General features: G+C 60.1%; 1 protein-coding gene across 1 annotated transcript in view; it reads left to right on the plus strand.

Annotated features, from left to right (window-relative positions):
- KCNQ1 (potassium voltage-gated channel subfamily Q member 1) overlaps window positions 1-22,932 on the plus strand; it is a 287,385-nt gene that overhangs the window by 204,789 nt on the left and 59,664 nt on the right. Inside the window, exons 17-20 of the mRNA XM_029957250.1 lie at window positions 16,534-16,609; window positions 18,554-18,648; window positions 18,939-18,985; window positions 19,948-20,009. Coding sequence (XP_029813110.1) covers window positions 16,534-16,609; window positions 18,554-18,648; window positions 18,939-18,985; window positions 19,948-20,009 — 280 coding nt within the window. The remainder of the gene's footprint in view (window positions 1-16,533; window positions 16,610-18,553; window positions 18,649-18,938; window positions 18,986-19,947; window positions 20,010-22,932) is intronic.

The following is a 22,932-nucleotide window of genomic DNA, read 5'->3' on the forward strand; positions in this document are numbered from 1 at the left end:
TCCTCGTCCGTCACCAGAGCACGTGCTGTCGATGCCATACATCAATGACGCCTCACGACACATCCGGCCCAGGTGACGCTGACCTTGACCGCCTGGCCGGGCAGCACCCCATTGGTCTCTGCCTGCCTGGACCGGCCGGGGTGTGGCCGTGGGGTCCTGGACCGTCCGGTTGACCCCTGTGAGCCCCAGGGTGGGCAGGCCCGGGAAGGGACCCTCTGGAGCATGAGGCCCGGCCTTCCCTCAGACCCGCGCCGTGCCCTGGTGTGCGGGGGCGGGGAGGCGGCCAGGCAGACAGAGTGTCAGGCCAGACGTGGGAATCCACACATGGCCCCTTCTCAAAGGCGGGTGCTGTCCCTGGGGCCCCTGCGGGGTCCTCGGGCCTCTTTCATTGGGCACATCCGAGCCTCGCCTGGCCCATGGTGGAAATGCAAATCTAATTAGTCTGGCATCGAGCCCGTCTTAAAAGTATTAACAGAGCCTTAAACTGTGCTGTTGGATGGAGATGAAGAAATGCCCCAGCAAGAAATTACCGGATGGTGACAAAGCCCCAGTTTATTAGTCTTCTCCAATGGGGGCTGTGCAAAGGACGTTAATTACTTTAATGGGACTTATTTTGCTTCGTTGCCCAAAGTAATTGGTTTATTAACCTCTCCTTTCCTTTGGGGGGAGGGAGAGGCGGAGGGCCGAGCGGTGGCCCCGGGAGAGGCTTGCCCACACTCTGCCCCCCGCCCAGCACGCCTGACCGGCAGCAGCCCAGCCCCCTCCCGGCGGCGGCACCCTGTCCCTGCCGGCCTGGGCTGGAGCGGCCCGGCGCCGTGGCCTTGTTCTTGTGGGCCGGGCACACGCTGTGTGCCAGGCGCTGGGAATGCAGCCCTGAGAAAAACAGGGCCCCACAGGGGCGCCGCCGCGGAAAGGAGCAAGGCTCCGGGGAGGTGAGGGCAAGGACCTGGGGCCGGAGGGGGCAGGCCAGGCAGGAGGCCCTGGGACTGGGGGGAGTAGCGTGTCCAGGCCGGTGGGCACGGTGGAGGCCGGGGACCAGAGAGCACAGGCGGGGAGCCGGCGCCCCAACTTCAGCAGATAACAGTGATAAGGTTCACATTCCAGAACAGTCCGTCAGCCCCCAGCCCTCTCAGAACCGGACCGGCTGCTTCCCTGCCCCCGACGGGAGGGTCCTCCAGGAAGGCAGCTCCAGCCTGGGGCACCGAACACGCTATCTGATCTGCAGAGGTCTGCATTCCCCTGCGCTTGGCCTGGGGCTGGGTGAGAGGCCAGCACTGTCCTGCCCGCCCAGGAGGGCCCAGAACTAGACAGGGAAGACCCTCACCCTGACTCCCAGCCCCCCGAGAAAAGCAGGTCGGCCGGTCCCCTCCTGTCCCTGCACCAGCAGTGGGGGGAGAAGAGAGTGCCCCTCGGGGTGGGGGCCGTGCCACACCAGCCCCCATGAGCGACCCCACGCAGCCTGCGTCTGGGTGCGGATCCCGGGATCTGCCTGCCCTGCTGGCCCAGGGGGAGGGTGTGGGTGGGGCGGGCCCCCCAGGGGCCTCCCCCAAGTGGGCCCTTCAGCACCCTGGAGGGAATGCCCTTCGCGACCCCTGCCGCAGGTGAGTCGGGGGCTGGACCGGAGGCCTCATGGGTCTGGGAGCCACTGGCCGGGACGTCGCTGTCTGGGCCTCCATGTCACCACCTGAGAGGGACACACGCTTCCTGCCTTCAGTGGGGGCTTCGGTGGCCGCGCTCTGGCCAGAGTCCGCACCTCTTGTGTGGGGGCCGCGTGTGCACGCACCCCAGCCCCCACACATCCACCACCTCTCTTTACACTTGTCACTCTGTCCCCGCGTTTAGCTGTGGGACTGCGTCAGGAAGAGGGGTGTGGGCTGTGCCCGGCAGGTCCCCACTGCCCCTCCTGGGATCCTGAGCCGTCGCGTGAAGGGGGCTTTGGGAGGAGGGAGGCTCGGGGCCCTACCAGGCAGCGCAGAGGTCCCCAGCTTATCTGCCTCACCCCTGATTTGGGGTCCCATCAGCTCTATACCCCAGCAGGAAGGGTCAGTGGATGCCACGGTGGGGTTTGAGAGGCCCCCACCGGGACCAAGCGAAGACGAAGGCAGCGGCGCCGGGGACCGCATCCGTGCAGGCGCCTCCTGGTCCGTGGGGGTAACGGAGTTGTGACAAGGTGCTTTCAGAAGCACAGGGCCCGGCTCCCCCGCAGCGCTGGGGGTACAGGCAGGGGGGGACGGGAAGACAGCAAGGGGGCCTGGCACCGGGCGTCCTATGGGGGTGAGGGGACCCTCCCCAGGCTTTGGTGGGTCTGGGCTGCTGGTCTCTAGGGAAGGGTGGCGCCCTCAGCCCAGGGCAGTGGTCATGGGAGATGGGGGTGCGGCGTGGGGCTTGCGGGCAGCCTGGCACGTCAGGGAACGGCAGGGTGGAGGGCAGAGGCGGTGGGGCACGTAACACAGTGTCCCAGAGGGGCTTTGCCCCCAGACCCAGGACTGCTGCCCCCAGAGCCCCACGGCAGGCCCCCAAGCTCTGTCCCAGCGCCGATGGGCAGGGAAGGGCGTCCTGGGCCCTGCGAGTCCCCCACAGCCTGAGGGTGACTGGCCTGTTCTCTGCTCCTGAGCGCAAAGGGCGCGGCCCGCTCCCCCAGCCTGCACTCCACGCCCCGCTCCCCCGTCTACACGGCCTTGCGCCGGCTTTCCTCCTGAGTCGTTCCGTCTTGCCAGGGCCCAGGCTTTTGGAAGGAAGTGCACACAAATCACTTTTCTAGAAGAAAATCAGTGAGAAGCCCATGTAATTCTTCTTAGACATCGGGGGTTCCCTCCCCCTGTTTTAATCAACGAGCCCCCAGTAAGTCATTGCAGCGAGGCCATTACTGACGGCTCATAATCTCCCGGGGCTGCGGGCGAAATGGGACCCCCTGGCTCTTTCGCTGAAAACACTTTTCTTGTTTTCCTTCTCCAGCGTGCTGGAAGCGCGCCAGCTCGCCAGTTCCATTAACTTAATGAAGGCTGACAGCCTGCAACCAACGTGCTCATAACGCCCCGGGATTTAGACGTCCTCCCTGCTCACGCCCAGCCCCTCCCGGGGACGGAGGCGGCGCAGATGTGCGTGTCTTCCCGCGGCTCCGCACAGGCAGCCTTGGGCTCTGGGGCCATCATCCCCTTCGGGGCACAAAGGCCACGCGGCCTTCCGGAGGCCCGAGCGTCGAGCTGTGTGGCTGTGCCGGCTCCGGGGGCCCCGTGTGCAACCAAGGCCATGTTCTTGTCATGATGGAATCTGACCCACTCTGTCTTCTCAGGGCCTCCTGAGGCCTCCAAAGCTCTGGGGGCGTTTCTGGAACTGCAGGGGGGCAGAACTCCGTTCAGGGTTCCCTCAAGCCCTCGTCCGAGCTCCCATCTCCTGTCCCCGGCTTCCTAGGGGAGCCCCAGGCTCTCGGGAGGAAGTGGACCCCAACACTGAGGAGAGGCCCAGGGTCCCAGGGAGGGGTCCCCGGGGGCAGCAGTCGTGGGCCGCGTGGCCAGGAAGCCCCTCCCCATGAAAGGGCCTGAGTCTCACCTGGCCTTGGGGGGCAGTGGGGGAGGAGCAGCACACACGTGCCAGAGCTGCCCCTCCGGGCTCCCCCACCGCGCGGGCCCTGGCACAGGGGGGTGTGCGCGAGCTGTTCCCCCGCCAGGCGGCAGAGCAGACGGAGAGCAGGCGCAGGGAGTGACTGCGGGTCAGGACGGAGGCCACTGCAGAGCAGCACTTAGCCCCACGGAGCCTAGTTTCTCCCCTGCAAACAAGACCGGTCCCCACTGGTGGGCTTCTGGCTTGGCCGCTGGCCGCCAGCTGCAGTCATAGTCACCCTCTTTCTGGAGGTCAGCACCGTCCACGTCCTTGGCCACCCCCGGGCGTCCCCTGCTGCCCACCCTCAGGCCGCCAGCCACACCGGCCTTCTGTCTGTTACTGCCGGCCCTGCCCAGGCCTTCCGCATGCGCCCTCCTCTCCTCACGTCACTTCCGGGGAGGCCTTCCCCAGCGGGGCCGTTCCTCTGTCTCAGGGATTGCCGTGTTTGGCCTTCTCCACCCCCCTGGCTCGTCTGGAGAACGTGGTTTGTGCCAGGGTGGCGGAGGGCTGTTTGGGGCCACGATGTCCCCGCAGTGGTCACCCCCCTCCCCCTGCCCAGCTGGTTTCAGCCCCCCAGGAAGCCCTCGGGTGCTAGCCTCGCCCCCCGACCACCACCCCCGCTCGCCTGCTCCTTCTTTGCGCCCCTGCGGACGAGGTGGGTGGCATGGGACCACACTCGCATGGGGCTTTTGTGCCGGTCTGGGGCACGCTGCCACCTCTCTGGGCCGCCTCATCCCGCGCCATCCTCCCCACAACCTGAGAGGCCATCCGAGGAGGGCCTGCTCCTCCTTACTCACCCCTGCCTCACCCACAAGGCCCTGCTCTCAGCAGGACTGTGGGCGCCCGGGTGGTGGCACGGTGAGTTGCCGTGGTGCCGGAACAGCACCAAACCAGAGGGAACGGAGTGTCCTAAATCCCGTCTGATCTAACTGCAGCCGTGTGCGTGGAGTGCACGTGATCCCAGCCGCGCTGAGCCCGGCCATCTTGAGCTTGGGGGGGTGCACTGAGGAGCATGTTGGCCTGGCCCGTGCCGGGCAGTCCCTGGAGGTCTGGTAGGGAGCCCCCATCTTCGGCAACAGAATCCATTCGTCTCCCTTGGTTCTGGGATATGTCGGAACCACTCCCTTGGCCAGATCCATTTCTGTCACTCGTCCCAAGGTCCCCGAAGAGTTTCCTGCCAACCAGGGAGGTCGGCTGTGTCTGGCCCGGGCTCGGGGGGCGGCACGGGATTGCTCTGATTGCTGGGTCGTTGGTGTGATACAGATCTTGCAGAGACCTCAGGACCATACACACTTGACATGACAGGAGACCCAGCAGCTTGGGGGGAGGGGAGTGTGTGTCTTGTCAGCACCCCCTGTCCCCGCCACACCCGACCCCAGCGCCTGCGGCTGGATGTCACTGGGCAGGCAATAGGGAGCCATGGCAGGATTGGGGGGGTGGGGGGTCATGGACCCATGATTTGTCTCTTGGCTCAGAAAGCTCCTCTGGCAGCCACGCCGTGGTGGATGGGCTGGAAGGGGAGTGCAGCCAGAGTGGGAGGGAGGAGGCCCCCAATTCTGCCCGGGGAGGGACGGCGGCGACGGCAGCTGCAGTCCTGAGGCCGCCTGCCTGCCCGGGCTCCTGGGCACCTCTCCCCCCAAGGAGAGGGTTCTTCCCCAAAGACACCTGTGCCCTAGGCAGAGCTGGGAGGGCTGGGGGTGTCCCAAAGGTGCCCTTCCCCCTGCTTCCCTGTCCCTCAAAGCTGGCCCTGTGTCCCAGAGCAGCACCCACCCCTCATGTGCCTCTCCCTCTGCACCCAGCACCACTCCCTGGTTTTAGAACATTCTCGGCACCCCCAGACACAGCCCTGCACCCCTGAGCAGGCACTGCCCACCCCCTCTGCCAGCCCCTGGGGACAAAACACTGATCTCCATGGTTTAGCAGAGTCTGAACGGAATCACACAATATGTGTCCTTTCTGGCTTCTTTCACTTAGTGAGATGTGTTGTGCCAGGCCTCCTGGGCCCGTGGAGGGGGTCAGGCGTGAGGGCCCCCCCACCCCGGCCGTGGGGGGCGTGGGGGCTCTGAGGGCTCGCAGGCCAGGGGTTCGTCCCCTGCTGGGCCCAGGCTGACCAGGACGGGCCCCGCAGCTCTGGCCCCAGCCCCGGAGGCGAATCACTCGCGGTGGCGTTTGATTGCAGTCAGTGTTTGGTGCTGCGCGCTGTGCCGCGATGTGAACTCGGGCTGGGCACCGGCCAGGGAGGAGCGCGAGGGGCTCCTGCACGGCCCCCCGCCCGCAAGGCTTTGTGCACAGGGGGCGCGGCGGGACGGGCTCTGCAGAGAGAGCGCAGCGACCAGCCCCCACTTTGCCGGGCTGGGCCCGCTCCTCCGGCCTCTCTGGCCCGGAGGTGGTCACGGTGGGCTGGCTCCGGAGCCACCACAGGTCAGCTCAGGGGCAGCAGAAGACAGGTGCGGCGTCACGACTGCCCCCTCTTTCACCCGACCGCAGAGCGCAGCGGCCTCACTGACCTGGGCAAGGGCTGCGCCGGGGGAGGGGGCTGCTTCCAATTACTGGGGTTTCACAGTGTGGGCCCGCAGGGCACTATTTGGGAAGTCGCCTGACTCGGCTGCAGACTTTCCTGAATGTACCCAGAGCCATAGGCCGGAGCTGCCCCAGGAGGCAGGTCAAGGGTGGGAGGAGACTGCAGGGCCCACTGGGCAGGATGTGGATGCACAGACCAGCGCGGGCGGGGGGAGGCCTGGAGACGCCGCCCCCCTCCCCCGACACACAGGTGGGAACCTGAGCCCAGGCAGGAGGGCACCCCAGCTCTCCTGGGGACAGCCTGAGCTGTGAGGGGTGCTCCCCGGGGAGTCCCAGATGGAAGGGCTGCTGGCAGGTAAGGGCCTCATGCACCCCACATCCGGGCACGAGACCTGGTTGGCATGAGTCACCCTCCGGTCGTCTCCCTCCTCCGTGAGAGGTGGAGGGGGCTGACCGCCACCTCCCAGGTTCGTCCTAAGTTTGAAGTTAGCGTGTGTGGTAGGTGCTTACCACAGCACTGCATTACCCCCCCCCCCCGCCCCCCGGCCGTGGAGGGCAGGGATGGAGGGGCCCAGGCCAGATGCACAGGCTTTGTTTCCTGAAGAAGGAAACTCCTTTGGGCTGATTATAAAGTGTTGGAAATGGGCATAGGGACTGTAGAGAGAACAGGGCCTTCTCCCCCACCAGGCCCTGCAGCTGTCTGGATGTGGTCCCTCCGAGTCCGTCCCCAGGCGTGTGTGGGGCGCTTTCGTCAGGGATGTGGCACCGCCAGCCTCCGCTGGTTCCAGGGATGTGCCCCCGGGCCCCACAGTCAAGCAGAGCAGCCCTGCGGTCAGTCCCGAGGGGAGGCTGGGACACGAGGCTCCGGCCGCCACCCTGGGCCTGGCAGGGACACCCTGCCCCCCATCGGGGCTGGCACCAGGGAGCAGACACGGTGCCAGAAGTACTGACCGGTTAGACAGGTGGTCTTGGAGCCCTCAGGCTTCTGAAGGGAGGTGACAGCAGGCTGGGGCCTCCCCACACCATCGCCAGACCGCTTCCTTTGGGCAGACCTGAAAGCGGGAGTCTCCAGAGTCAGCCACTTTGGGGAGTGGGAGGGCCAGGATCCCAGAAGATACTGCCACAGCCTCCGGGAGGGGTCACGGGTGCAGACCCTCGGGGACAGCGTCACGGGGCTGGGTCTCGGGGCGCACTAAGAACAGTAGTCTGTCTCAGGTTAGGGTGGCTCTGTGTCCTCTGCTCCAGTTATTTCTGCTCATGGTGCTGTTACCCCTTCACTCCCACTCCCGCTTACTTTGGGTTTAATTTGCTCTTCATTTTCTAATTTCTTAGGGTCGCAACTTTGACCATTGGTTCGAGGCCTTCCCTTTCTGTTAATGGAATTGTGGAATGCTATACATTTCCCTCTGAGAACCGCTGTAGCTGCATCCCTTAACTTGGGATATGTTGTGTTTTCATTTTTCGTGGCTTCAGATGTTTGCGTGCAGTGGGGTGATCTGTCCCATGACGGTGTGGTAGGATTTGGGGTACGGTCACCTGCACCTGGTGTGTTCTCAAGGGAAGATCTTTAACCACCGCTTTGATACTGTTAGGAGGTGTAAGCTTATGCAGATGATTTATTCACTCCTCGGTCAGTTCCAGAGAGTTAGAATTTTTCTAAGAACGCGCCCAACTCTGTCTGGGTTTTCCAAAGTTGTTGGCGTACAGGTGTTGAGAATATTCTTTTATGATCCATTGTATCCCGATTTGTAGTATTTTCTAGTTTTATGATATTTTTATTTGCATCTTGTCTCAGTTGGTCCTGCCAGAGCTTTGTCTGTTTTGTTGGGTTTTTAAAGAACCAAGTTTTGGGGCGCCTGGGGGGCTCAGTCGGGTAAGCGTCCGGCTTCGGCTCAGGTCATGATCTCAGGGCTCGTGGGTTCGAGCCTCGTGTCGGGCTTGTGTCTCCCTCTCTCTCTGACCTTCTCCTGTTCACACTGTCTTTCTCTGTCTCTCAAAAATAAATAAAAAACATTAAAAAAAATTTTTAAGAACCAAGTTTTACTTTATTTAGAGAGTTTCAAGTAAGACTTTCATTAAGGGAGAGAGATACCGTACCTCTCATTCTAAAGAGGTCAAGTCCTTTCTTCCTAGTTGGTCCATAGATTTATTGTAATACCAGAAAAAACCCTAACAGTTGTTTTTTCATAAAACTTAATATGATGAGTCTTGCAAGAGCACAGAGTCGAGAGTAACAAAGGCCTTCTCAAGAACACGGCTCAGGGGGAGCCTGGGGGCTCAGTCGGTGAAGCCTCCGACTTCGGCTCAGGTCATGGTCTCAAGTCTGCGGGTTTGAGCCCCATATCGGGCTCTGTGCCGACAGCTCAGAGCCTGGAGCTGCTTCAGATTCTGTGTCTCCTTCTCTCTCTCTCAAAAATAAAAATAAACATTAAAGAAAAAAACAAGGCAAGCGTCAGGGTTTGGTGTGAGGCTGATTTGCGGGTGTGGGGTCAACACTTAGCCGGGGGTATAGCGGGGAGCCCAAGTGAGGGGACCTGGGCGGGCCGACGGTGCCGGGCTAGGAACTCCATGTCAGATACGATCCTTACAACTCTTTAAAGCCCCTGTGGAGGGGCTGGGGCACCTGGGTGGCTGCGTCGTTTAAACACATGACTCTTGATTTCAGCTCAGGTCGTGATCTCAGGGTTTATGAGTTCGAGCCCTGCGTCTGTGCTGGGCTTCTCCCTCTCCCTCTCTCTCTGCAGCTCTACTGCTTGAGTTCCCTCTCTCTCAAATAAAAATGTTAAAAAAAAAAAAAAAAAAAGAACCGTACGGGTTAGTTAGTATCTTTGGAACCTAGCATCTGGAACTATTTCTTATTTTTTTTTAAAGTAAGAATTGCTTTTTTTTTTTTAACATTTATTTTATTTTTGAGAGACAGAGAGATAGAGCATGAACAGGGCAGGGGCAGAGAGAGAGGGAGACACAGAACCGGAAGCAGCTCCAAGGCTCCGAGCTGTCAGCACAGAGCCCGATGCAGGGCTCGAACCCACAGACAGCAAGATCATGACCTGAGCTGAAGTCGGATGCCCAACTGATTGAGCCTCCAGGTCCCCCAGATTTGTAGGAATTCTTGATCTATTCTGGATACAAGTCTTTTACTAGAAAATGCCCCTCCCCAGCCTGGAGAGTGTCTGTTCATTCTCTTCCTGATGTCTTTCCATGTAGAGAAGCCCAAGTGGTCAGATCTTTTGTCTTATACACCTAGTGCGTCTTGGCCGTTCCCGAGGTGGGGAGGCCATATTGGGCCGTGTGTCGCCTTCCTGCGAGGTGTCCGGCCTCCCCGGAATCACTTTTATAAGTGGCCGGAACCACAACTCCTGCTTTCTCATGGGGCTGTCCGCTTTGTCCCGGGACCATTTGTCGAAAAGATCATTCTTTCCCCATTGGACTGAAACTGTGCCTTGGTCATCAGCCGGGTGGTCACAAGTATGTGTTTATACCTCTGCACACTCCGTGCTTCTCCGCTGAGACTTTCATCGATCGAATCTAGTGCCACCTTATTAATAGTCCTCTGCCGGGCCCCCCGTTCAGCTCGACGCTGGGCAGCGAGGCGTGAATTCTGTCCCGTAAATCCCCCACGAGCCTTGTCTCATCTGTTTGCGCTTTTCCATAAATACTTCGGAATCTGCTTGAAATTTCCCCCAAAGTATTGACAAATAAAAGCACTCAGAGACTGATTGGAGTCACATTGAATCTGTACCCCAAGATTAGCACCTTACAGATTCTGTATCTTCTGACTCTTGTTTCCTGAATTAATTCATGGCTTTTTTCCTGTTTTTTCACTCACGTTTGGTTACTCTTCGGTGGAGACCTTGCTCATCTCCGATAGATTGATTCTGAGGCATTTGACGGGTTTGGTGCCGCTGTCATCGGAATCTCTTTATTTTGCTTTCCGATTGTCACCAGCAGTAGAAACGCCACTGCTTCTGCACAGCGTCTTTAAAAGCAGCGCTCTGGCTAAGTTCACTTGGCAATAGAATAGTTTGTCTAAAGATTCTGGAGACTTTTTTTTAACATCTATGATTACCTCATTTGCAAGTAATGATGGTTTTACTTTTTTCTCCATCCTGTTATTCTGTCTTTCGTTTCCTTTTTCTCCCCTTGACGCATGGGCTGAGACTTTCAGGACAATGTCAAGTAGAAACGGTGACAGCGGACGGCCCTGCCTCGCTCCCCCCCTCAGGAGGAAGGTGTCTGATGTCTCTCCGTGGACGGGCTTTCACTCTACCACATCTTGTCTTGTCTCACGCGTGTTATCTGACTCTACGTAACAGCTCACTTCTCTTCCTGGTCTCCTCACAGTTGCGTGTCTGACTGTGGACGGGTCCCGGGTTTTATCAAATGTTTCTCGGATCTTTTAAATCGATTGCATGTCTTTCTTTATGCTATTCTGTGATGGTGGAATAAACATGATTTATCCTTACTCATTCTGTGCCGTATCCTGTGGGTTGGTTTTTAGATGCTAACACAACCTTGGATAACTGGATCAAACGTCATCTAGCGTGTGTCTTGATCGATAGTGTTGGGCTCAGCTTCTTGCTGTTAAGAGCAGGACATTTGCACCTGCGTTTACGAGAGACGCACCTGCGTGTGAGCTTCCTTCCAGGAGAGATCGGTCAGGTTTTGATACTAAGACTATGCTGCTTGATAAAAATCCTCCAGAAGTTTCATATAAAACTGGTGTTACTTCTTCCTTAAATGTTTAGAAGAAGCCACTAGTAAAATCAACTAGACTTTAAGTGTTGTTTATTTTCTTCTTAATATTTAATGTTTATTTTTGAGAGAGAGAGAGAGAGACAGAGAGCAAGCAGGGGAGGGGCAGAGAGAGAGGGAGACACAGAAACTGAAGCAGCTCCAGGCTCTGAGCTGTGAGCATGGAGCCCAAAGTGGGGTTTGAACCCACGAATGGCAAAATCATGACCTGAACCAAAGTCAGACTCTTAACCGACTGAGCCACCCTAGGGCCCCTTGTTTGTTTATTTTGTGCAAAGATCATTAAAATTCCAAATTTAACCTATGTGATTCATTTTGGGAAGTTTGAGGTTTTTATTTCTTCTTGCGTCTGTTGGTATTATTATGTTTAAGGAATTGATATATTTTAACTAAGCTATCAGATTCATTTTTGTACGTAATATCCTCTGAGTAGAGTTCTGTTCCCCGAGGTCGATGAAGATGTGCAATTTTTGATCCCTTGGTGATTTGCGTCCCCACATCCCCCCATCACTCTTGCCAAAAGTTTGTCAATTTCATTAGTTTCTTCAGGGAATCAGAATTTGGGTTTATCGATGTTTTTAATGTAAGGTTCTTTTTTTATTTCACTGAGTTATACTCTGTGTTATCTCTTTCTATTAACTTTCTTTGGGTTTAATTTTTTTTTTTTAACTTCTTAAAACAGAGGTCTGCCTCCCTCTGCTCTGATATATACATTAAAAGTCCTCAGTTTTTCTCGAAGGACTTATTTCATGGTACCTCAACCACGTACTTAGCTGTGATGTGTGGCATCTTTATCATTATTCAATTTAAAATACTTTCTGATTCTTACTAGATTTTTCATTTGACCTTGTATCATTTAATTTCTAGGACACGTAAGGATTTCTAGTTATCTTTTTCTTATTGACCGTAGCTTAATCTCATTGTGGTCAGAGAACATACATGTATGATTGAATTTTTTGAAATCGGTTAGAATTGCTTTTAAATCCTTTTGTGTAATCTGTTTGGGTGCGTGTCCCGTGTGTCCTTGGAAAGCTTATGTAATGTTGATGAGGTCATGTCGCTGTTCGTGTTGTCCAAATTCATCTCTCCGTGGATGGTTTGACTGCTTTTTATCAGTTGCCGACAGAGGTGAATTCAAATCTCCTCCCATGACTGTACATGTTCTCTTTTACCTTTTAGTTCTGCCAGTTTTGCTTTATGTATTTTAAGATTATGTTTTCAGGTGCATACAGGTTTAGAAAGGATATCTTCTTACCAGAGTGATGATTTTTTAAATTATGAAATCTCTCTCTCTCTAGTTATATTTAAAGTTTTCTCTGTGTGACGCAGTTTGCCCCGCCAGGTCCCTTTGGGCGATGCCGTGATATATCTTTCCCTATCCTTTAACCATCATCTTTCTCTGTCTTTATATTTTTAGCCCCATCTGCCAGGGTTGGTCCCTTCCCTGGAATGCTTTGTCCCCTTGCAGCCCACACTCTCCGCTACCTTCCACTCATCCACTCATCCTCCCTTTGTCACTTCTTCCTTATCTCCTTTCCTGCTTCTTCTGAATTAATCAAATATTGATATATCTAATTTTTATTCTCTGTTAGCTTGCTGCATTTACACACTTTCCTTATTCCATCCGTGGTTGGCATCTTGACTCATCAGGGTTGACCTCGGATTCGCGCTGTTACCGGTTCCCTGGCCGCACAAGGTGCTCACAACGGCGTGACTGCATCAAGGCCCTCTGCCTTTTACGCTGTTTTTATCATCCATGTCAGCTATGTATGTACGGATACGTGTGCGCGCCAGTTTTAAGTGCATGCAGATTTAGGATTGATATCTTTCTACCAAACGGGCCATTTTTTAAAAATTATGAAATATCCCTCTTTGTCTCAAGTGATGTTTAAACCTCATGAAGCATTACTATGTAAGTCAATACAAATTTAAACTTTCTCATAAATCTGCCCTTTTAGGTGTCCTTCGTTCCTTCCTGTGCTCCCGTGCTTCCTTCTGGGGTCGTTTGGCTCTGCCTCGAGCCCCCTGACTCATTCTTCCAATGTGGGTCTCCTGGCAGTGAGTTCTCCTGGTTTTGCTTTTGGTTTCAGTTTCTTTCTTTCTTTCTTTTTTTTTTTTTTTGTAGTAAAATATACAGAACATAAAAATGTAGCATCTTAACCGTTTTTGTGCGCAGCTCGGGGCCCTGAGCGCATCCACATGTCACACAGGCTCCCCGCCGTCGTCTCCAGGACGTTTTCATTGTGCGACAATGGAATTGTGCGGAATCTCTGCCCCCATTAAACGCTGCCTGCCGCCCGCGTCACCTGGGTCCCAGCGTCCTGCTGCCCGCTTTATAAATCGGACCCCTAGGGACCTTGTCTGAGTAGAATCCCACAGGATCTGCTTACTTTACTTTTGTCTTCGTATTTTTAAAATTTTTTAGAATCTTTACTTTTGAGAGAGAGAAAGACAGCATGAGCAGGGGAGGGGCAGAGAGGGAGACACAGAATCCGAAGCAGCTCCAAGCTCTGAGCTGTCGGCACAGAGCCCGACGCGGGGCTGGAACCCGCGAACCGTGAGACCGTGACCTGAGCCGAACTTGGACGCTTAACACCCAGGTGCCCCAACTTTCATCTTCCTTTTTAAGGGCCTGTTTGAAGGGTCTAGAATGCACTTTAAAGATGTCGCTGACTTTCGTCTTTGCTGTTGAAAAGCCAGTCATCAGAACCCCGTCACTGCCCCCACCCCTCCTTCCCTGCTCCTGTGTCTCGGCAACATTACTCCGATAAGGCCCAGGGATCGACAGAGCTGTTTGAATCTGCAGACTAATGCGTTCCATTATTCTGGAAAATTCTCAGCCACTGAGTCTCCACTTGTCTGCTCTCCTTCTGGGATTCCACATGTATAAGGACTTTTAACTGTATGTCCCTCCCCGTGTGTTTGTGTGTGTGTTTAATTCTGTTGTATTCCGGGCTCCCCGCTCCTACCCCTCCAGGTCCTGCAGGACCGCTCTGCTGTCAAATCCGTCTGCTCCACTCTCACTTCCCACCACTGTCCTTTCCGTTCCAGAATCTCCATTTTATTGTGTTCAGTGCAGATCGTATTTCTCTGCTGAAATTCTCCATCTGTCTTCTCGAACCCAGGAGTCATGGTTACTTTTTTTTTTTAACTTATTTCTTTATTCTGAGAGAGGGACAGAGTGCGTGCATGTGTGTACAAGCAGGGGCGGGGCAGAGAGAGAGAGGGAGAGAGAGAGAATCCCAAGCAGGCTCCTCACCGTCAGCGGCAGAACCTGACTCGGGGCTCGAGCCTGCAGATGGTGAGATCGTGACCTGAGCCGGGATCGGGAGCCGGACACTTGACCGACGGAGCCCCCCAGGCGCCCCCACCACGGTGCCTTTAAAGTCCGTATCCGAGAGCTCAGAAGCAACCACAGGCGTGCGGTCGCTCCTGTGTCTGTGGGTCAGCATTTCGGGCTGCTCCCCACGGGCTCATCCGAGAGCGGCTGGGCGGGCGGGCGGGCTCCGCAGCCACAGGTGCATGGAGCTGCCCGGCCATCAGCCCGGCGGCCCCGCCCCCCGCGGCCCTGCTCAGCTGCCTCAGCGGGGTCGCAGCGCTAGGGCGGATGACGGTGGCCTCCGCGAGATCGCAGCTCAGATGTTCGGCCCACGTCTGCCATGGGGGCCTTCCCTCTTGCTCCGGAGAACTTTCCCGTCTCCGGCCCACAACAGGCCGCCCCAGGCCCTCCCCCTGCATGCTCCTCGCAGCCCAAGCTTCGCTCACCCCTGCAGGACGCGTTGGAGTCTCCTCTGATGAGCGGCGGCATCAGGCTCTAGGCCCAGCCTCTTAGCCTCGGCCTCTGTCTCCTGGCCTTTGTCCAATGCCTGGTCCCCAAACCAGCGCCATGTGTCTGACGGCCTCGAGGCGCCTGGGGGCTCAGTTGGCGGAGCGTCTGGCGCTCGATTTCAGCTCAGGTCGTGATCCCAGCGTCGTGGGATTCTCTCTCCCTCTCCCTCTCCCTTCCACCCCGCTTGTGCGTGCTCTCTCTCTCTTAAAATAAGTAAAAATAAACAAAGAAACAAAAACTAAACCAAAAAACCACAACTCATTTTCTTCCTCACAGTTCTGTGGCTCAGCAATTTGGGGTCCGCTCATCTGGGGGGCATCCCGCCGGCATCGTGTGCGTGTCCGTGCGGCTGCGGCCATCGGGCGGCCCGCCGCGGCTGGACGGCGGAGGTGACGCCGGCTCCTGACTGGGGCGCCTCCGCTCTGCCCCGTGGGGCCTCTCTCTGGCCGGCCGGCTCCGACGGGTCCGCACGCCCATGTTCCGGGGGCACGTCGGCTCTACACGGCGGGACTTCCCAGCATTCCATTTGTCAGAGCAAGTGTCAAGTTCACCCAGACTCGCATGCTGGGAAAACCACCGCCCTCTCTCGATGGAGGAGCCTCCAGTATTTGAGGCACCAAATCCCCCTCATCTCTAGGTCTGTTTCCGTGGTCCGTTTTACCCCGGGTTTTCAGTCTTTTGAGTGTGAAACGCCAGGTAAAGACCCCATGATACCGTCTCCCTGCAGACGAGTTGGGCTCCCTCCAGTGCGAGAGAGGCTCAGGGCAGGCACGAGCCTCCGGGGGAGATGGAAACGATTTGGGGCCCGGGGGTCTCTGCCGAAAGCCTCAGGTGTCCCCAGGGTCCCATCTCCCTGTGACCCTGAGCTCGTGCCCCTCCCCCCAGTGACCTGAGTCTGCAAGGTGTCTGCTTCGCTATTTCCCCTCGTGGGATCCTTCCCCATCTGTGCAGCTTGACCACAGATGCTTCAAAGGGACACTGTGACGGGGGCTCGCGGCCCCTCCAGCCTGGATGGCTCAGTGGCTCTGGACTCCCCCGTCTGTCTCCCCAGCCCGGCACACGCCAAACCCATGAGTGCTCCGAGGAGGCGGGCGTGCCGCCTCATACGCAGCCCGTTCGGTGGGTCTCTCATCCGGGATCTCAGCCGTCACGTCGCTGCGTCACCCCAAAGCCAGCACGCCGCGGTGCTGGCATCCGGGCCTTCCTCTCCGGGGTGCTCTGGGCAGAGGCTGCGCACATGCGGGCTGCGTGGCTGGACCCGCACTTCTCCCATGGGGTGTATTTCCCCCTAGACGTCTCTCGATGCACATCAGCCGTGTTTCCGGAAGGATCTTTGTTTCTAGAAGGGACTTTAGCAGGGAGACGATACAACCCCCTGACACAGTGGCTCAGGCAGTGACCATCCTGGCTAGTTTGTCCTGCAGCCCTTACATCTTCCAAGTGCGTGCCCGTGTGGGGTGACATGGAACGTTCTATATGAAAGGGCCCGTGGGCACCCTCGGTACCCGCCCCCCCCACCCCCCCATGTACTGGTGAGGAGCCCGAAGGCCCCGGGGGAGGGGCGGGGGAAGAAGCTTCTGTGGTTCTGCCCTGACCAGGACCCTGATTCCTGCGCCACGTCCAGGCCACAGACAAGGGTTCCTCTGGGGTCACCCTGCCTGCCCTCCTCCCTGACGGGATGGAGCCTTGACGCCCTCCACCGCACGGGGTTGCACCTCCTCTGTGTTTCGGGAAGGGCCCCGCACGCACGCAGCAGGGGGCACGGAAGGCTCTGAGCCTGCGAGCCTGCGGGGCCCAGGACGACGTCCCTGCTCCCTTCTCTGCCACAGGCTGCGGGAGCACCATCGGGCCACCATCAAGGTCATCCGCCGTATGCAGTACTTCGTGGCCAAGAAGAAATTCCAGGTGAGCCTCACCCTTCTGTGGTCTAAGCTGGGAACGGGGTGAGGCTGGGTGGGGGGAGGGGGTCCTGCTTGCCAGCCCTTCCCCAGAGCCACGCCCAGATGGCCACCGCCTCCTCTCCTGGCTCCTACACTCTCCTGTGCACTCTCACGCCTGCCCAGGGGCACATCGGTGCACATCGAGGGTCCCAACACACTCAGGTGCCCAGTTTCACCTACAGGCACCGCCCAGGACCTCCCGCCAGTCCGGGAGCCCAGCACAGAGAGCGGCTCAGACCTGCACCACCTTGAACTCTGAAGCCAGCCAGTGCCCCGGCCTGCCCGACCTCACGGCATGCCCGCAAGGGCACGTGCCTCGCAGACTTGGCCCACGCAGGCCGTCCTGACTCGGGGCCGCCTCCCGCGCACACCTGGACCTCAGGCTCCCACAGAGGGAGAGCAGATATTAACATTTCCGTCTTGCAGAAGGGACGGTGGGGAGGTGGGATCTGCCATTTTACAGAAGGAAACCCCAAGATCTGGGGACATTAGCACAAGCCTGGACCCAAGTGCTGTTTTTATGACCGTCACTCAGCTCAGGGTGGGGAGCCTCCAGTCGCATCCCAGGCCCGACCCTATGATCTCACGACAGGCCTGCATGTGGCCCACAGGTGACGCGGTGGGTTCTGGGGCCCAGCAGGGGCCCCGGGGCGGCCAGTCCTGCTGTTGGAGACACAGCTATGATTGGGGAAGATCAGGGCAATCCCGGCCCCCCACCTATTCTCAGGGTCCTGATTCAGGGACCCTGTGAGGCCCCACCTGGAAGATCATGTGCCCAGTCCCTGGAAGGGGGGTGGCCTCTGCCTTGGAGCTCCTGGTTGCAAGGACACTGCCAAGTTTCCTGTGTTGAGTGCAGGGCCCTTGGGTGTGTCAGAGGGTACCCAGGGATCTGAAGGTGCCCTTGGGGGTGCCCTGTCTTTCTAGGAAATCAAGGGTGGCCACACCCTCAGACTAGGGCAGCCCAGTTTTGGGGGGAGGGGGCACGCCAAGGAGGCAAGGCCTTAGGTAGGCAGGAGGGACACGTCCCCAGGAGCCCCCAGGCTTGAGAGCCGGCCCTGACACCGAGTGGGTACCCAAACTTCATCCCTTCTTGGCCTCTGACTCGGGCTGGCCTGCTGCCCCAAGCTGTCTGCTTTGCCGCCCGGGCCTCTGCCCCCCTCCGCAAGAGGCAGCTCCCCCAAACTCGCTGCTAATGTGGACTCTTCAGTGTAATGAGGACCCTGAGCCCAAGCTGACCTGGTGTCCCGCGGCCCCTTGGGTGGAGGCTTCTGTGCCCCCACGCGGCTCTGGCTAGCTTGTGTGGGTGAAGGGCTTCCGGGGCCTCCGCTACCTGGGGGAGACCCTGGCCCACGGGCCCCTGGGAGCGGGGCCATAAACGTGGCCTGAGGTTTTGCTGACATCATAAGAAGCCTCTTTCTCTCTGTTGTGGTTTCTGGCAACTTCACCTGAGCCCCGAGTGCGCCACGCCCGGTGCCTGGGGTTTGGCTGCCCTGCTCCATGCGCCCCGGCCTGCTGTGCGCGCGTCCCCTCTGCGCCGGCGGCCTCGGAGCAGGAGCGGCGGGCTGAGGCTGTGACCTGAGGCCGTCTCCGCCTGCCGGCCAGCGTGTCCAGGCCCAGCTCGGGGCTGGGGGCCGTGGCTGCCCGGAGCCGTGCTCCTCCCGGCCCATCAGCCGGACCAGCTCCTTCCAGGGGCAGAGGCTGACGCCCTGGAAAGGGAGAGCAGCAGCCCCTGCAGCGAGCGGGCGGGAATCTAAGGCCCAGAGAGGCCAAGCGGCCGGCCCGGGATCCCCCAGCCCTGGCGACCGAGCCTGCAGCAGCCGGGCCACCTCCTTACGGCCCCACGGGGGCCCCGGAGGCGGGCGGCTGGCCGTGCGCTGGGCTGGCCGGTGACGCGTCTCTCTGCCCGCAGCAAGCGCGGAAGCCGTACGACGTGCGAGACGTCATCGAGCAGTACTCCCAGGGTCACCTCAACCTCATGGTGCGCATCAAGGAGCTGCAGAGGAGGTGGGCGCGGGCCGCCGCTGAGCCGGCGGGGCGGGCCTGGGGGCGGTGGGCAAGGCCGTGACGGGACACTGGGCCGTCCTGAGGCCCTGCGCTGCCCAGGGGGGTCGTGTAAGGGACTGCCCAGCCACCCCCCCGCCCCGTGGTCGGACAGCCTCGGGGCCTGGAAAAGCCCCCAGCAGGGTTGCAGGTGCCCCCAGGAGGGGTGGGAGCCCCGCCCCCGCCAGCTGGCTGAGTGCACGTGCGGCGCCCAGGCCACGCGTGAGCCGGTCTCCGTCTGTCTCCCCCCCCAGGCTGGACCAGTCCATCGGGAAGCCCTCCCTCTTCATCTCGGTCTCAGGTGGGTTTCTGCATCCAGACCCCCTGGGCAGGTGGCCAGCACCCTCACCTGCCTCCCCCGCCCCCCGGAACGCGGCCCCGGTGGACCCACCCTGAGCGGCACACGCTCTGCACGGGAGTCTTCAGTTAGGGCAGGCCGCCACGCGGATCCCTTCTAACGGCCGGCCCTTCTAGGCCGTCAAAGATCTGGGTGTAGGAATGTCAATGGTATGGAGAAGGGGGTCTTCGGGGTGAGTGGCCAGCCCAGGGCCCGAGGGACCGTCAGCAGCAGTGAGAGGGATGCAGTCCTCCCCGTGTCCTCCGGAGCGGGGCCACCGCCACGCCAAGAAGGACCAGGCCAGCCCAGTTCCGTGGGACTGGCCTAGCCCAAGTTCAAGTGGGAGCTGTGGCTCACACGGGAGTCAGATGGCAGGGCAGCTGAACCACAGGCCCTCCCTCAGCCCGGGCGAGGCAGGGGGCAGGGGGCGGGGGGCACAGAAGGTAGAGGTTTGGTCCCAGACCACCGCCAGTGAAGCAAATATGGCAATAAAGTGGGTCCAAAGGGTTAGGGTTTCCTGGTGCGCATGAAAGTTACGTTCACAGCGCGTCCTGGCCTACCGTGAGCAACTCTCTCTGCAAAGCCAATGTGCTGCCTTAATTCAAAGCAACTTTGTTGCCAGTGAGTGCAGACTGTCATCTGGGCTCCCGGCGAGTCCCTCACTGATGACAGGTCACCACAACCAAAACGAATGTAAGAATAATGAAAAAGGTTGAAATATGGCGACGATTTCCGAGAGGTAGGGGTGCCTGGCGGGCACAGACCCGAAGATGTGCCGGGCCACGGGGCTCCCTGCCCGGCACAGCCCTCCGGAGCCCCCACCAGCGATGTCCCGGCAGGTGCCGGCCCCGCCCCCTCACCGCCCTGCCCTCCCAGCCCCTGCCCCGGCGCCACCCGCACCCCTGACCGTGTGCTCTACCCCGCAGAGAAGACGAAGGACCGTGGCAGTAACACGATCGGAGCCCGCCTCAACCGGATGGAGGACAAGGTAGGCGTGAGGGGCCGGCCCCACACTGGCTCTGGCGGTCACGGCCCGCAGGCCGGCACCCGCACCCGTCCTGGGCTGGCGTGTGGGACTCCGGGGGCGCTAGGGCTCCGCGGGCCTCACTGCCTCCTGGTCCTGTGCCCCGTGCGGTTCCCACGGCACCGGGGGCTCCCCGAGATCCGGCTCATGTCCACTCCCCCAGACAGAGCTGGGCGTCGGTCCCCTGGACCTGGTTTGTAGTCCTCTGGCCAAGTGGCGTCTTTACTGACCCGTGGCAGCCGGTGCCCCAGGCCCGGGCAGCGCCGTCTCCACCCACCCGTGTGCGCGTCAGAGGTGCTGATGGGGGTACAGAGGTGCATCGTCGTGCATGGGCAGGGGGAGGGCCTGTGTGCTCAGAGACCCCCGCTGTAGGGTTCTGACAGAGATGGTGGCGGGCCGGCCAAGGCCCTGCTGGGCGTCCGGGTGGGACACCGGGCCTGGGGTTCCGATTTTGCGCCACAAACCTGAGCTCCCTCGGCCCCAGGCCCGGCCCCTCGGCCACCAGGATGCCACCGCCCCAGCAGGCTGTGGGCCTCTCAGCCTGGGAGCCTCTTGCCAGGGTGTCCTGGGGGCCAAGGGGGCTCTGAGGAGTGGGCGGGCCTTTCTCAGGCGCAGGTCCACCCTGTGGAGTCTCTGTGGTCTGGAGCGGGCTGTTATCTTGCCCGACAGCTCGTCCGTCTACACGGGCTTTATCTGAAAGTAGCTGGGAGGCTAAAAATAGAGGAATTTCGGTTGGGCAGGGTCTGTGTCTGCTGCTCGGTTTCCCTGGCAACGCCGGGCTCTGGCCCGTTTCCATCCCCCTGCAGCTGAGGGGGCGGGCGGGGGCGCCGCTCCGGGTTCCCACCCCCGCCTGCACCCTCCGCCCTGGCCCGGGCTGCCAGCGGGGCCGTGACATGGTGTGGGGCCAGGTGGGGCGGGGGGCACCGTCCAGGTGCCCACGGGGCCCTGGCTTGGGGCCTGGCCAGCAGGCACCCCTGCCCCCCGCCTGAGGGCCTGCAGCCCGAGGCGGCTGGTACCTGGCCTGTGCTCTCAGATGGCCCAGTGGTAGATGTCCCTGCCCAGCAGGATGGGGCCGGGGAGGTCACATCGCCAGGCAGCAGGTGTCAGGGCCCAGGGGGCCCGGGCTTCCCCGCTGCACTGAGCAGGTGTGTCCTTGGCACTTGCTCTTCTTTGTGCTTGGGGCCAGGGGCTCAGGCTGGCAGACCCCTCTAGAAGCAGCTGGTGGGCACGCTCGGCACAGCCAGCCGGGCACCTGTCGGGGGACTTCTAGAAGGCAGAGCTAGAGCAGGCAACAGACCCAGCTCCTCCCCCCCGCCCCCCGCCCCACCACTCCCAACCCTGCCACCCTGGCCTGCGCTGCTGACAGAATCATGGAGGCCGAGGGCGCACGAGCCCTCCTGGCCCCCCCACTGGACGCCCTGGGAGGGGCCCCTGTTGTGCCGGCTCCAGACGTGCTCACGTCTCCTCCAGCCCCTGCCCTGCCGTTCTCAGGCCTCTTACAGCTCTGCCCACCGCTTCTCAGGACAGGCCACCTCTTTAAACTCACATAGAGCCTGGTGTCCTCTGGGAGTGACTGTGGGTAGGTGACGGGGTGTCCGGGAGCGGTGCCCCCGCCCCAGGCTGGGGCACCGACGTCCAGGGGCCCGTGGGGGTCTGAGAACCAGGGCGCAGAGCCTTGGTTGGCCCAAGTCAGTGTGGTGGGCCGAGGCGGGGCCAGCGCCGGCCTCAGGGATACGGAATTACGTGCCCACATTTCTTCAGACCCGAACACCAAAGGGAAGTGTTTTCCGGAGTCCCTGATCCCTCGGGACAAGGTTTGGGAACAAGGCCCCCAGTGGCCTCGGCGCTCAGGAGAGGGGCCGTGGCCGGGCGGCAAGGACTCTGGGACGCCCACTGGCACAGTGATTGAGGACCCGGTTCTGTGCTGTCTCCAGCCCCGCCCGCCGTGGGGCCGCAGCTCAGGCTGAGAGGGGTCTCATCTGCTCGGGTCCCCAAGGCACTGAGCAGGCCCGTGCTCCTGGCCCATCTCAGTCCCCACTGTCCTGCCTCAAGGCGCTGCCAGGATGGGCCGCCTGGCCTGCCCTGGCCCTCCCCGCAGCCGGCCCTGCCCCCTTGGAGACAGGCCCTGGGAAAGGGCCTCGCCAGGTCCAGAGGGCACAGAGGCACGTCCTGGGCCCCACATTATCGCAGTTATCACGGGGCCCATCGGGACCATAAGCAACCCCGAGCAGCCCTGCTGACTGCGGGGAGCTGGGGCAGGAAATCCAACAGCCGCCGGCCCTCGGAGGCCCAGCAGCAAGCCGGCCACGGCCCCCGGGCCTCCCCTAACCCCATCCTAACCCAGTGCGGGTGCCCCCGTCCCAGCGGGCAGCTTGAAGAGGAGGGGGAGGGGTACCTGGGCTGCACAGCGGCTGCCCCCCAACCCGTTCCTGGGAACAGATCAATTCCGAGGACCAGGGTCTGGCGTGTCCACTTGCAGGGAAGGCTAACTCAGCTGGTCCGGGAGGCTCGGTTTCCTTCCGTCCAGGCCAGGGAGCCACACGGGACCGCAGGGCCCCTGCCCTTGATGCTCGCCGGGGCCCTGGAGCATAACAGTGGGGGCGTCCCCCCACTCAGGACCCCCACCCGCCTGTTCCTGGGTGCCTTGCAGCCCGGTCCTGTCTCCGGCTGCTGGGCATTCCCACCCCACGGCCTGTGCCCCCGTGGGCTTCCCCGCACAGCCGGGAACCGGCTCCCCACGGGCCTCTCTCCCCGTGAGAGGAGGCCGTGTGAACCGCCCCGTGCGTCTGTGTAAAAACCACCAGAGCCGCCTGCTGCCTCAGGCTGTCTGCATTCTGGAGAGGACTTGTGCTGCCCCAGGCCTGTCCTTTCTTAAAGGGGGAAACTG

This window comes from Suricata suricatta, chromosome 11, assembly GCF_006229205.1.
Source record: "Suricata suricatta isolate VVHF042 chromosome 11, meerkat_22Aug2017_6uvM2_HiC, whole genome shotgun sequence".
In the NCBI taxonomy this organism is placed as follows: domain Eukaryota; kingdom Metazoa; phylum Chordata; class Mammalia; order Carnivora; family Herpestidae; genus Suricata; species Suricata suricatta.